General features: G+C 42.9%; 1 protein-coding gene across 7 annotated transcripts in view; it reads right to left on the reverse strand.

Annotated features, from left to right (window-relative positions):
• The window catches only part of CROCC (ciliary rootlet coiled-coil, rootletin), a 94,946-nt gene that overhangs the window by 38,966 nt on the left and 40,564 nt on the right, over window positions 1-15,416 (reverse strand). For all 7 annotated transcript variants that reach the window (XR_004537123.1, XM_033922292.1, XM_033922295.1 and 4 more), the window contains 8 exons: window positions 13,288-13,432; window positions 8,861-9,007; window positions 8,394-8,624; window positions 7,573-7,766; window positions 5,888-6,015; window positions 5,539-5,708; window positions 3,144-3,323; window positions 337-471 (listed from right to left, as the gene is read on the reverse strand). Coding sequence is in view for 6 of the 7 variants with exons in the window: in XM_033922292.1 (XP_033778183.1) it covers window positions 337-471; window positions 3,144-3,323; window positions 5,539-5,708; window positions 5,888-6,015; window positions 7,573-7,766; window positions 8,394-8,624; window positions 8,861-9,007; window positions 13,288-13,432 (1,330 nt within the window). In the remaining variant the exon portion in view is untranslated. The remainder of the gene's footprint in view (window positions 1-336; window positions 472-3,143; window positions 3,324-5,538; window positions 5,709-5,887; window positions 6,016-7,572; window positions 7,767-8,393; window positions 8,625-8,860; window positions 9,008-13,287; window positions 13,433-15,416) is intronic.

Here is a 15,416-nt window from a genome sequence, read left to right on the forward strand (position 1 = left end):
GAAACTCACAGAATTCCTATGAGCGTTGGAGTCTTTTCCGCTGCGGCTGGTTAACTATTTTGCATATTTTCATATATTTGCATATTAATTTTTCCCATTACACTTTATTAAAACAAGTATCTTCTGGCATTTCTTGTGTGTCCAGTTATTGTTTTTGGAGGGGGTATTTTAATGATTGTGCACACCCATTCCTGCTCCCTCCCCCATCCCATTCTGGCAGGCTGTGCCCACCTGGTCCTCATCTTCCTCTTTTGTGAGGTCCTGCCCTGCTCCCCTCCCCTCGGTAACAGGCTACATAATGATCCCCTGTGCCCCTTCCCCCCCAGCTGTGCATACTCTGTCCTGCTCCTGACGACTCGAAGTCTCTCGGCGCTGCCGCTCCAGCTCCATGCTCAAGTTCTCAAGGTTATGTTGAGTACTCATCAACTTCTCTGACAAAACGGTCTTCTCCGTCTCCTTCAAGGAGAGAGCCTGTAAAGGAGAAAAGAGTTTCCAGCTCAGGGATTCTCAGGAAAGTTCCATCAAACATTTTAACCCCAAAAGAAAAAAACTATTTTAAGAAAGTTCTTATTTCTAGGACATAGTACATGGTGCCCCCTAAAGGAAAACCCGCTGGCACTCCCAGTCTCTGATTCTGCATCCACTGCCATCTTTCAACAGAAGCTACACCTATCACAGAGCTTCCAACGCTTGCTGAGTCCATCAGAACGCTTTACAATGGGGGAGAGTGTGGCGCAGTGGTTAAAGCTACAGCCCCAGCACCCTGGGGTTGTGGGTTCAAGCCCACGCTGCTCCTTGTGACCCTGGGAAAGTCACTTAATCCCCCCATTGCCCCAGGTACATGAGATAGATTGTGAGCTGATCAGGACAGAGAGGGAAAAATGCTTGAGTACTTGGATAAACTCATGTAAACCGTTCTGAGCTGTCCTGGGAGAACAGTATAAAAAATTGAATAAATAAAAATAAATATTCCACCGTTGAAAGCTTGCTAAGCTTTCACAGAGCTATATACTTCTGCTGCAGGGAACCAACTCATTATGCCAAACAATCTAGCACTCCCACTGCACCACTTAAATACTTGCTGAACTTCTGCCCTGTGGCTGGGCAGGAATAGTGTAATGTAATGTAATTTATTTCTTATATACCACTAAACTCTGTTAGGATTCTAAGCGGTTTACAGAAAAATAGACAATAGGGTACATTAAAATTATAAGTAAAATAGGTACTTAGATATTCCCTTACTGTCCCGAAGGCTCACAATCTAACTAAAGTACCTGGAAAAATGACAATTAGTAGAGTAATGAAAAAATAAAATAGAGCTAGATGAGAAAAAATAAGAAAATAAACATTCTAATAAGACTACAATGGTCTAAAGGACTTTGAAAGGTTGAAAAAGAGGAGAGATAGGAAATAGAAGCAGAAGGGAGAACCGTTGAAACTATAGAATACTTGGGAAATTTAAATAATAAAATAGGAAACAAAAACCAAGTGGCAAAACAATGAATGAGATTTAAAAATAAAATATCATAAACTAAAAAGAAAGTGAAAAAATAAAAACAAACAACAGTGTAATTCAGTAACTGGGAATCTGGTAGGAATCTATTCTACAAATGGAGTCACCTTCTTTCCTTTATAAAAATAATAGCTTAACTGCAAAAGAAAGCCTCTAGTTTAGGTGTAAGCACATGCCACCAATTAAAGGTCTGGCGTGAGCACTCCTAAGCTCTAGTAATTCGTACATATCTTACTGTTTTGCTTCAATTGTACATCATTACGAATCTTCCCACACTCAGACTGGGTTTGTGTATATGCCTACCTGTAAAATGTGCATTTATTTACAGAATATTCTATTATTCCATCACGTTACACACATATTTAGTACATGTACATGTGAATTTGTAGGAAATTTGCACTATTATTTATTCCATTTTCTATCCCTCTCTCCCAGGGAAGGTCAGAACCGTTTACATTAATTTATTCAGGTACTCAAGCATTTTTCCCTGTCTGTCATGGTGGGCTCACAATCTATCTAATGAATCTGGGGTAATGGGGGAATTAAGCGACTTGCCCAGGGTCACAAGGAGCAACGGGGGTTTGAACCCACAATCTCAGAGTGCTGAAGCTATAGGTTTAACCACTGCACCACTCTAGAAATCAAAATGTAGTGAAAGTGAGCCAAGTCTAGGGCAGTCAAGACATTGTGACATCACTGACGAGGTTGGCTCTTATTGGTGGAATGAGGCATTATGACATCACAATACCAGCTCTGCTTATCAGAGGCGGAAACTTTTCACACTATTTATTGATTCAATTTTCTATACTGTTCTCCCAGGGAAGCTCAGAATGGTTTACATGGATTTATTCAGGTACTGAAGCATTTTCCCCTCTCTGTCCTGGTGAGCTCACAATCTATCTAATGTCCTTGGGGCAATGTGGGGATCAAGTGACTTGCCCAGGGTCACAAGGTGCAGCGGGGGTTTGAACCCACAACCTCAGGGTTCTGAGGCTGTAGCTTTAACCACTCTAGAAATCAAAATGTAGTAAAAGGGAGCCAAGTCTAGGACAATCCAGCCATTGTGACATCACTGATGAGGTTGGCTCTTATTGGTGCAATGAAGCATTATGATGTCACAATACCAGCTCTGATTATCAAAGGTTGAAACTCTTCACACTATTTATTGATTCAATTTTCTCTACTGTTCTCCCAGGGGAGCTCAGAATGGTTTACATGGATTTATTCAGGTACTGAAGCATTTTCCCCTCTCTGTCCTGGTGGGCTCACAATCTATCTAATGTCCTTGGGGCAATGTGGGGATCAAGTGACTTGCCCAGGGTCACAAGGAGCAGCGTGGGTACTTTGAACCCACAACCTCAGGGGGTAACTTTAACCACTGCTGCCCACGCTCTTCTTGTTCTATGGCTGGGCATTGAGGTGGGCAGACAAAGGCGCACTCCAGCTCTTCTGTGAATAAATGAATACTGCAGTTTAAAGGACTGTCATGGTTTCATAGTTTATTAAAATTTTGATTAAACGTTTATCAAAGCATTCAACTCATTAACTTTAAAAGCTGTACATCGATTAGATCATATCACACAGTAAGTATGAAGGTTACAGCTCGGCAACACTGCCAGCGCCTGCCTACCTGCTGCTTCTCATTCTCTGCCATCAGCAAACTTTCATCCCTCTCCTGTTGCAGAACCGCAATTTCTTCGCTAAGCTCTTCCCGCTCTGCTTCAAAGCGAGCTGCCAGCTCCTCCCGCTCTCGGGTCATCTGCTGCAGCAGCTCCTCTTGTTCCGCCTCCAACTCTAGACGTAGAGCCATCTGCAAACAGAAGTGCTGGGGGTGAAGAACTTTTGTGCACGAAAGAGGAGCAGAACCTGGGAGTGATAGTATGAGATGATCTTAAGGTGGTCAAACGGGTTGAAAAGGTGACAGCGAAAGCTAGAAAGATGCTAGGGTGCATAGGGAGAGGTATGGCCAGTAGGGAAAAGGAGGTATTGATGCCCCTGTATAAGACTTTGGTGAGACCTCATTTGGAATATTGTGTTCAATTCTGGAGGCCGCACCTTCAAAAAGATATAAAAAGGATGCAGTCGGACCAGAGGAAGGCTACTAAAATGGTGTGTGGTCTTCGTGATAAGGCGTATGGGGACAGACTTAAAGATCTCAATCTGTGTATACTTTGGAGGAAAGACGGGAGAGGGGAGATATGATAAAGACGTTTAAATACCTACATGGCATAAATGCGCATGAATTGAGTCTCTTTCATTTGAAAGAAAGCTCTGCAATGAGAGGGCATAGGATGAAATTAAGAGGTGATATAAGAAAATACTTTTTTACAGAAAGGGTGGTAGATGCATGGAATAGTCTCAGAGACTGTCTGATTTCAAGAAAGCCTGGGACAGGCACATGGGACTGTCAGGGAAAGGAAAAGATAGTGGATGCTATGAATGGGCAAACTGGATGGGCCATTTGGCTTTTATCTGCCATCATGTTACTATGTAAACAGACTGTGATTTTATTCTATCCATCTCCTCATTGCAACCTCAGAAAGGCGTCCACTTCTCAACCAAAAAGCCTACACTAAATTATCACGTAATAGCAATCTATTATTAGTGTTAATAGCCCATATGAGCTTAATTTAGCAGTAAGTATTGTGCTTTTAAGTGGGGATTCAATCTGAAATCAATTCAGGGAGATTCTTAGATCGAACACATGGTAAATGGAACAAATGCCTAAGTAGGTTTATCTCAAATGCATTTTCTTACCAAACCTTTGGAAAATCAATTAAAACTTATCTTTTGATAAATTTCTCTGATTCTATTTCTATGCTGATGTATTTCTAAATGCTTTTTCTAATATCGCTGTCTGTATGCAGTCTCTTCCTTTGTAAACCGCTCTGAACTGTTTGTGGTACTGCGGTATATAAGAAGTTATTATTATTATTAACAGGAGAAGTTTGAGGGATCCAATGTCATCAGACTGAACATGGATGACTCAACCTGTCATAATGCTTAGGTTCAGATCCTGGTGCTTCTAGTGCAGCGGTCTCAAACTCAAACCCTTTGCAGGACCACATTTTGGATTTGTAGGTACTTGGAGGGCCTCAGAAAAAAAATAGTTAATGTCTTATTAAAGAAATGACAATTTTGCATGAGGTAAAACTCTTTATAGTTTATAAATCTTTCTTTTCAGCTAAGTCTTAATAATAATATTGTCATTTATAGCTAAAGACATATGATCAAGAAACTTTTATTTTACTTTTGTGATTGTGATAAACATACTGAGGGCCTCAAACTAGTACCTGGCGGGCCGCATGTGGCCCCCGGGCCACGAGTTTGAGACCACTGTTCTAGTGCTATCCTCAATGCATGTTAGCTGGCTCTCAGCAGCTGGGTGAAACTGAACAAATTGTGCACTGGACCACGGGCAGGTCATGGGTTGTATGCACTGCAAAGCACACTTAAGTGTGCAAAGTTGCACCAGTCCAGAAAGGCCTACAGCTGCAGGGAACCCCCGTGATTTTGCACGCAAGAAAGGTCCCACATCACCAGAAATTACACAGGAAGTTGCACTGGATTCTGGTCACTTGTTGAGAAAAGCATGAAGCAATGTACGCTGTGTGAAAAACTCGTGACAAAACCTAAGCTCATTCTCTTAGAACACAATGTCACTGCCAAAAGCAGGACTGGATGAACAGCCTCCATGAAAAAAGCAGTGGGAAAACACAAGCACATCTCCGTTTTCGCAAGGCAGGAAAAACCTGGTTTTTTGCAAGTTCATTCACTTAGAACAGTGTTATTGGTGATTTTATTTTTCCTTTTAGATGTTCTTAATCAATTTATTTTTGAATTATTTTATGTGATGTATAATGTAGTGGTTTATTGTATGATGTACAATGTTTTGTTTAATGGTTTGCTGTAAATCACTTTGATACTTTGCAGTATATCAAGTGAACAAATCAAATCAGTTAAGGCCCCTGCAGTGAGAAAGGAGCATAATGATTTGCTGCCCAGCTTCTAGACCAGGCCTGTACCTTTTCCCTCTGCAGCCAATCCACTTGTTCCTCGTGGGCAGCCTGCTCATTTCTCAGGGCAGCCTGTGCCTCCTGCTCCATCTGAGACAGCTTCTGGCACAAAAGCTCTTTTTCTCGGTCCACTTTGCTTAGCTCAACGTCCGTCTGCTTCCGGACAGCTGCAATCTCAGCTAGAACAAGGAAGAAAGCAAAGCAGAATAGCAGGTGTGGAAAAGAGAATGGGGGAGGGAGTAGAAAGAGAGAGCAAGAAAAGGGGAGGAAAATGGAGGCAAAGAAGAGACGAGAGGGGTAAAGTTAGAAGCAAAAGAAAGAGGAGAAAAGGACAGCCGTAGTTTTGCTCCCACGGTACCTTGCAATGCTTCTTTGGCCAGCATTAGGCTCTGGTGCTCAACTTCAGCTTGCCCTTTCCTAGTCTCCAATTGGACAAGCTGTTGCTGGATCTCATACAAGGTGGTTTCCAAGGCCTCCTTCTCCGATCTGAAAAAGGAGGTTCCAAACTGGTCAGATGCTTTTGAGATGCTTGGGATCTTTCTTGTCCATGATTGGATTGGTTTATTTATAATCCGCCTTTCACAAGGCAACACATTCATAAATAGACACAAATGACATTTCAATCATTTTACAAAAATTAAATTGACAACACCAAACTACATGACAAACATTATCACCACTAAACAATCCTCCTATCCCTAAAGGATCAGCAAAATGAACATACATAAAATAGTCAAAGGAGCACCAATAAAGTCAACCACCCTGTTATTCTAGTTTTTTGATGTGGAAGAAGCGTGATGAAGACAACGTACTTGGCTATTTAATTTGGGAGGTATCTTGAACTGTAAAAAAGTCTCAACTGTCCATAGTGAATTGTGAGGGAGGAGGGAAGACGACATTTGTGACACATAGGGCAGAGGAGACATCTCTAGGAAATGAAGGGATTGGAGCAGCCTGTCCCCAAGGGCTCTGAAGTCAGGCAAGCACGTATTGAAACATACAATGGCAAAAGAGGGTACAGACTCAGCAAGGTCCAGACCCCCGAGACTCAGACTCTTCCTACAGAAGAAAGGAGCGTTCTTTATTCTCCACTGGCACCAGACTAACCTGTGTCCTCACTTACAAGCTGTGGTTTGCATGTTCTCTCTCCAACTTCTGATCTTTCTTTTCACCCACTCCTCTCTTCCACTCCTTCCTTCCTATTTTTAAACCTATCAGCTGTGAGTGCCTTAGAGCAGAACCGGTTTCGGTTTATTACCTCAAAGTGTACACAAACATTACTCCCTAGTAACAAGTACACTAAGTTACACGGCTTCTCCTAACTCCAGTTTCCAACACACCGAGATATGGCACGAGAAACACACATACAGAAATGACAGAGGCAAAGACACTTAGAAGACCGACTGTTATTGAAAAGAGCTTTTCCAACACAGAACAACTTGCGATCCCTGTGCTTCCTTGCAGCTTTGGAATTACAGGTTCAGCTAATTATGAAGAAGTATATTTTAAAACTGTACATCCCTAGAGTAAAGCACTAAAAACCTTTTTATTATCTAAGCATTTAGCAACTCGCTCTGTTTAAATTTCTTTTATCATTATTTGCATATTTAGGTTTATCTGATTTTTTTGGGGTTCCAATCTTTGCTTTATTATTACTGGTTTACCTTATGATTGTTAATCGAGTCGAGCTTCATGTTTTGAAGATGACCCGGTCTATAATTTAAGATTTAGTGGCTTTGCAATCTGTAGATAGATGGTCAAACTGATTCACGTTTAAATTTGTTTTGTTAGATGAACAAACCTGGAACATATTGAGCCACTTTTCAAAATGACCATATAATCAAGCGTACGAAGGCAAATCACACGTTATTTTATAAATTCTCCGACTGATAGTCTAACTAAAAACCCAGGCGAGAGGTCTTCCAAATGATTTATTCTAGAGGACTAATAGTGGAATATTCTTGCATTTATCCAGTCACCCTTCGTATTACTTGTTTCACTGCAGACAAATCTCCTGCGTGACCCACAATCCCTTTCACTTACCTGAGTCCAGCTAATTCCTCTGCCAACGTCCTGTTCTCACGCTCAGATGCGGTCAACTGCACCAGCAGGCTCGCCTTGTCCTTTGTTAGTGCTTCCTTCTCTCGTGACGTACGTAGCTGCAGCTCACTGCGCCGTTCCGTCTCCCGCCGTGCCTGGATAAGATCATCGGCAATAGCACTTCTCTGCCGGGACAGCTGAAGCAGGTCAGAAGGAAGATGATATGTATCTCAACCACTAAAGAACACACAAGGTTACTTGATGTTTTGGGGCAATTTTGAAAATGGCTAGGGAGGTTACAAACTGAAGGGGCCTGCTTATTAGGCATAAGGGCTTTAGACTTAGGCTAAGATTTGGGGATGTGCTCATTCACCTTAATGTATTGTTCCAACAGCTTTTGCTATACAACAAAAGCCTTGCAAGCTCTGGAGGAACTGCAAGAAAAGAGGAAAATGTATATCCTGCATATGAATGAATTGCAATGCACAGTAATGAAGTGGATGTTATTTAGGAACTTTGCTCTGAGAGATTTGAACCCTCACAAGACTTCCTTTGTACTAGAGAATGACCCGGGGACAAATTTTTCACTATCCCCGTGATAATGCTAAAGCGCCTGTCAATAGCATCAGCCGCATGACCAAACCATGTGGTTAAGTGCTCTGCTGTAAAACCTAATGTGCTTAACAATCCTCGATCTGCTCCAGAATGTTTCATAAGCATTCTGGGAAGATAAGGCCTCGTAAACACACAAAAATGAAGCGTATACTAGGGAAACTGCTTCAGCTTGCAGAGGACATGCCTTCCTTGGGCCTCTCTGGTTTTACCTGTCCGAGCTGCTCCTGCAGTTGTGCTTTTTCTTTCTGCAGCTTCAGCAGGCTCTGGGCCAGCTTCTCACGGCTCTGTTCCACGGCCTGCAGGGAGTGATCCAGCCCATGTCTCTCCGTGTGTAGCTCCAGCTTCTCCTGTTCCAAACGTACCAGTTCGTCTCTAATGGAGGCCTTTTCCTGCTCAATCTCCTGCTTCTGGCCCATCAGTGTTGCTTTCTCCTCTTCCAGCTGCACTAGGACACCAGAACCAAAGCCATTAACTGCAAGCACACCCAGGGCAATTCAGTACATAACCCCTAAAGATAAGCGCCAAAATTTGTGCAAAATGCTGGTGGTAAGCAACCGAGCATCTGAGTGCCCAGATTCTAATACACAATAGAGAGTAAGTTGGCACATCTACTACCTATAGTTTTCTCTAAATCATATATAAGCGTGGTATGTGGCACTGGAAAGCGTCACAGTACCTGCAGGATCATCCTGTTCAGCTCTGTTTTGTCTTGCACCAGACTCTCGTTCAGTCCACCCATCTTTGATAGCGAGTCCCGCAAAGATGCCTCCTCCGTCCGTAGCTTGTTCAGAGTCAGCTCCAGCTCTGCCTGGCTTGTTTCAGTCTGAGCAGGGAGGGGGGAGAGAAGAACCCGGGTGAGTAATGGAAGCAGCTCTTTCCCTGTGTGTCTGAGTGATGGAGAATGGAAAGAAAGCTATAGTAGCAGCTGAACCCCACCCCCACTGCAATGACTGACCCCCATGGCAGTGACCATACAAGCTTCACACACATCGCCCTATACAGAACCACCACAAAAGCGGTCAATTTCAGAATCTGAAATTATACTCCACATATCCTGGGCTTAGGAGTTGGAGATTCTACCCTCCCTCCCCCCCCAAAGAAAAAAGTCAATGCAAGAAAAGTCAATGAATGTGTGTGTGAGGAAAGCTATCACAGCACAAAGCCCACAACAGAACAGATACCACAAGCAATATACCACACAGCAAAAGCATCATACACAACTGCACTCAAATATACTGCCCTGCAACAGAACAGATGGATTTGGGGAAATTCACTGCTTACTCCTAGGATAAGCAGCAAAAAAAATATTTTTACTACTTGGGATCTAGCTAAGTACTTGGGACCTAAGTTGGCCACTGTTGGAAACAGGATCCTGTCCCAGTACGTCAACTCTTATGTTCTTATGTGAGCCAAGTACAGCACAATCAAGCCATTGTGACATCACTGCTGAGTTTGTCTCTTAGGCATTGGTGGAATGAGGCATTATGACATCACAATCTCAGCTCTGGAATGTTGGCCACTGTTGGGAACAGGATACTGGGCTTGATGGACCTTTGGTCTGTCCCAGTACAGCAATTCTTATGTTTTTATGTCCACGTTAAGTGTTTTGTTTTGGTTTTTAATTTTGTAAATAAATTATTTTATTTATTTAAAACATTTTTAATCCGCCTTTATCCAAGGCAGCTTACAAATTTCCATATATAATAAAATAGCAATAAACCCCAACCCCCCATACATTTCATTAATGTTTAATATTACAGCTGCTTTTTGTTTTGGGTTTTAATTCTCCATTTCCTGTTCCTTTGGAACCCTTCTCCTTTGACACTCAAGGCAGCATTCACACATTCCTTTTTTGGTTTTAAATTTATAATTATTAGAGTAATTTAGAAATTAGAACATGATCAGAAAACTCACAGCAATCTCAGCATAAATAAAACAAAATAAAAAACAGTGGAAGACAGATCCAAGAAGAGAAGACAGGTGAGTCTACTTCAGTCTAAAAATCAGCTGAAAACTTGGTTCTTTTCTCAGGCATTTTTACAGTAGAAATTTTATATATAAATATCTGCTTCTTTGGGGACTCTATGAAAACTGTGGCCCCTTTTTACTAAGCTATTCATTTCCTATGGGCATCGGAGCCTGCAGTGTCACGCTTAGTTACAAAGGGGTTCCGGAGTGAGTTGCACAGAGAATGGAAACTTGAAGTTCAAGCTCCTGTAGACTGGTTATTAATCAATCAAACCTCATCTTAAACTTCATTTCCTGGGATTTTTGTTCGCCTATTGTTGAAGAGATATGTCTGGTAAACCTGGAAATCGCATTAACTTTTAGCTGCCAAATTTCAGACCATTCTTCAAGCTTCGCCAGGTCTTTCTTCATGTTATTCACACCCCATGAACGCCTACTACGGAAACTGAAGAACCATGGGGTGGATGGAGACGTACATAGATGGATCAAAAATTGGTTGGTGGGTAGAAAGCAAAGGGTAGGAGTGAAGGGCCACTACTCGGACTGGAGAATGGTCACGAGTGGTGTTCCACAGGAGTCGGTACTTGGACCACTGCTGTTCAATGTATTTATAAATGATCTAGAAACAGAGACGAAGTACGAAGTAATAAAATTTGCAGATGATACCAAACTATTTAGTGGAGTTACGAATATAGAGGACTGCAAAGACTTACAAAGGGACCTGAACAAACGGCGAGATGCCAGATGAAGTTTAATGTAGAGAAATGTAAACTCTTGCATATAGGAAGCAGAAACCCGAAGTACAGCTATACAATGGGAGGGCTGGTAATGGGTGAAAGTACCCAAGAAAAGGACTTGGGGGTAATAGCGGACAAGACAATGAAGCCGTCGGCACAGTGCAAATAGAATGCTAGGTACTATCAAGAAAGGTATTACAACCAGAACGAAAGAAGTTATCCTGCCATTGTATCGGGCAATGGTGCGCCCGCATCTGGGGTACTGCGTCCAATATTGGTCGCCGTACCTTAAGAAGGATATGGAGATACTCGAGAGGGTTCAGAAAAGAGTGACATGATTGATCAAAGGTATGGAAAACCTTTCATATGCTGAAAGATTAGAGAAACTGGGGCTCTTTTCCCTGGAGGGGACATGATAGAGACTTATAAGATCATGAAGGGCATAGAGAGAATAGAGAGGGACAGATTCTTCAAACTTTTGAATACTACAAGAACGAGAGGGCATTCGGAAAAGTTAAGAGGGGACAGATTCAGAACCAGTGCTAGGAAGTTCTTCTTCACCCAAAGGGTGGTGGACATCTGGAATGCGCTTCCAGAGGGTGTGATAGGACAGTGTATGGTATTAGGGTTCAAGAAGGGATTAGATAACTTCCTGAAGGAAAAGGGGATAGAAGGATATAGATATAGACAGGTCCTAGACCTGATGGGCTGCTGCGTGAACAGACTGCTGGGCACGATGGACCTCTGGTCTGACCCAGCAGAGCGACTGCTTATGTTCTTATGTTATCTGACGTGTCTACTCTATTGCAGATTTTGGTATCATCCGCAAAGAGGCAAATCTTACCCGACAACCCTTCAGCAATATCATTTATAAAGATGTTAAAAAGAACAGGCCCAAGAACAGAACCTTGAGGCACACCACTGGCAACATCCCTTTCTCAGAGCGATCTCCATTGATCACTACCCTCTGTCGCCTTCCACTCAACCAGTTCCTGACCCAGCCCATCACTTTGGGACCCATCCCGAGGGCACTCAGTTTATTTATTAGACGTCTGTGTGGAACACTGTCAAAGGTTTTGTTAAAATCTAAATGCACCACATCTAGCACACATCCTCTATCCAATTCTCTGGTCGCCCAGTCAAAGAAATTGATCATATTTGTCTGACAAGACCTACCTCTAGTGAATCCATGTTGCCTCCGGTCCTGGAATCTACAGGATTCCAGAAACTTGACCATTCTCTGTTTTTAAAAGCATTTCCATTAATTTGCTTACCACAGAAGTCAGACTTACTGGCCTGTAATCCCCTACTTCTTCCTTACGTCCACTTTTGTGGAGAGGGACCACATCCGCCCTTCTCCAGTCCTCTGGTACCACTCCTGACTCTAGAGACTCATTGAAAAGGTCAGTCAGTGGAGCCACTAGAACTTCCCTAAATTCTTTCAGGACCCTCGGATGTTCAACATCCGGCCCCATCGCTTTGTCTACCTTTATTTTAACCAGTTCCTCACGAACACAACTCTCAGAAAATCAATCATCCCTATTCACGTTTGTCTTCTGCAGTCCCGCTCCTGGCACTTCAGCCGTAAACACAGAACAGAAATATTTGTTAAGCAATTCAGCCTTTTCTTTATCAGCTTCTACATATTTCTCCCCTTCACCTTTGAGTCTCACAATGCCACTTTTGCACTTCTTCCTATTACGAGGCAATGCTGAAAAGTTCTCAGCGCAACCAAGAAGTGAATATGGTTCAAACAATGATCTGAAACAATGTCAAAACAGAGAATTTCGTTTCTGCAAATTGATACTTAATGAAATAAGCTAAGACTCATTGCAGTTACAGTGGAAAAATAACGTTCAGATTTAGGAAGTTGGTTGGCTGGGCTGAGGACTTTTCAGCACTCCCCTCATAGGTACCCTAGGGAAAAAAATAATTTAGCAATCTAATCAAGTATAACTAATACCGTACTCACACAGCCAAGATCGTAAATTTTACACTCATCAAATTTCTCAAATTTAGATGCCCAAATGTCACACATTAATCTCTTAATCATATCCTAATTTTGCAGCACTCATAGAATCCACTCATCATGTGAAGCTCTTAGTCCCTTTGTGATATCTTCAGTGGAACATCCAAAGTAAAGACTATGGCAGCTTAAGGTGTTGATTTTAAAACTGCAAAGTCAGAGATATTTCTGTTATTAGTAATGCAACTGTTTAAATATTATGAATATTAATCATCGTTAGTTCCTACTATGCCAGTAAACCTCAAGCTACTGCCAACACCTTCCAAATTCAGTTTTAGCTGTTAGCGTGCAGATGCAACTAAGCAAGTGTGGACTGTCCCTTCCAGGGACTGTGATTGCATCCATAAGTGAGTTTCCAGAATTCTTGTCTACCTTGGAAAGTGCTTCAGCCGTTTCAGCCTTTTCATTTTCAGAAATCTCCTTTTGCAAGGCAGCTTTGCTCAGGGCTTCCTTCACCAGGATCAGCTCCGTCTTCAGACCTGAATTCTTCACTTCCAGCTGCTCCAAAAGCTTGTGGCTGTGAAGACATGTAAGAATTAAGAGGCCATAAAAGACACACACACAACCGTTTCATTTTTGGAACTCAGAAGTTTAGAAATCTCCAGGCTGTGGAAGCAAGCATATAATCTAGTGCAAATCGTAACCTGTTAGTTGTATATTATGTATGTTTAAGCTGTACCCCATTCTGAGCTCTTTGGGGAAAGCAAGATAGAAAACAAATTAAATAAATATCCAAGAGAAGAAGAAATAGATCTGCTTCACTAAGAGGAAAACTTTCATCTCTCTCACATTGCTGCAAACTCCACAGGCACTTTCACTTGGAAAGAATGGGAAGGGGACTTGTATACAGGCAGTCCCCGGGTTACGTTTTTCAAGCTGTTCTTAAGCCAGATTTGTGTGTAACTCAGAACTTGTCGATTTGCTGCTTAATTCTGGCTCCCAGCTGACAAAAGGACCAAGTGTTCCCTCTAAGGTACAGCATGCACAACCACACTCTATTCTTAATGTGAACCCATTGCCGCTGGAAATACTGCTCAGTGAAACCAAATGAAGCTGTGACCGCATTCTTAAGTACGAGTCATACTTAAATTGGGTGTCTGTAACTTGAGGACTGCCTTTTTGTGGCTTTGGCATTCAAAGCAAGGATTAAGTGACAAGGTTAAAAGGAGCAGCATTGGGATTTGATCTCACCACCTCTACCAGTGAGCTACACCTTCCATAATAGCCATACAGACTTTTATACACCTTTTCCAACTAAAATAATACATATGGCTTTTGAAATTCCTAACTCTGCCCTAAGAATAGCTGTATTCAATGGGGTAAAGCTCACAGAACAAAGCATGTATTTCCACCAGCCAATTTCCAAACAGGTCACTGCTTTCTTGGGAGATTTATAAGTCTTCAAGCAGATGCTTTATTTTATTTTTCAAAAAAACAAAAACCAAACCAACTTGCAGCTGCTCACTTCACATCATACTATTACAACACTAAAAACGTATTTCATAAACAACCAGAGGCAAACAAAACTGAGAAGCAGCAACATTGTTAATTCCCCCCAAAAGCCTGGATGGCTAGAAATGCTTCTCTAGGAGCCCTTTTACTAAGATGTGAAAATAAACGGACTCAGTGCATCCTAACATGGCTCCATCCTCTGCACTGAGCTCCATTTCTACAATGGCCATAAATTCAGCCTTTCAGTTATTTCATTTCCTGGCCATGTGTTAATGTAGCAATTGAAAAAAAGTTAACGTGGGAGTCCTTACCACTTTCTATTTAGGAGGTACTAAGGGCTCCCTTATTGTCAGCACTAGTTAGCATTGTCACTATGCAGCCCCAGGAAACAAGGGGGAGGAGCCTTAGGGATACAGCGGGAGTTTGGTTCAAATGCCACAGGCCCCTCCCTTAGGCTCTCTCTATAGCCAGGATACAGAGGAAGCCTGAGTCCCTTATTGGCTCAGACACCTAAGATCCCCCCCCCCGTGCATCAAATGATGAACCAGGGAGAGGCCTAAGGCCTGTATTGCAGACGGCAGCCAGTGGAGAAGAGGGAGGGACTGACTGAGCACCCCTCCTGCTCCCGACTTAAAGGTACCGGGGAGGAGGGGGGCTAATGAAGGGGGGGCATCCCTCCTGCCATAGTTCAGTTTGGTGGGGAAAGTCCAGTGGCAGGAAGGAGTGGGCATCCCTCCTGCCATTTTTTCTTGGTTGGGGGGGAGCGGAAGCATCCGGTGGCAGGAGGGAGGCATCCCTCCTGCCATTTTTTCTTGGTTCGGGGGGGAGGGAGCGGAAGCTTCCGGTGGCAGGAGAGAGCGGGCATCCCTCCTGCCATTTTTTCTTGATTCGGGGGGGAGGGAGCGGAAGCGTCCGGTGGCAGGAGGGAGCAGGCATCCCTCCTGTCATTTTTTCTTGGTTGGGGGGAGCAGAAGCGTCCGGTGGCAGGAGGGAGGGGGCATCCCTCCTGCCATTTTTTCTTGGTTCGGGGGGGAGTGGAAGCTTCCGGT

Source organism: Geotrypetes seraphini, chromosome 15 (genome assembly GCF_902459505.1).
Source record: "Geotrypetes seraphini chromosome 15, aGeoSer1.1, whole genome shotgun sequence".
NCBI lineage: Eukaryota > Metazoa > Chordata > Amphibia > Gymnophiona > Dermophiidae > Geotrypetes > Geotrypetes seraphini.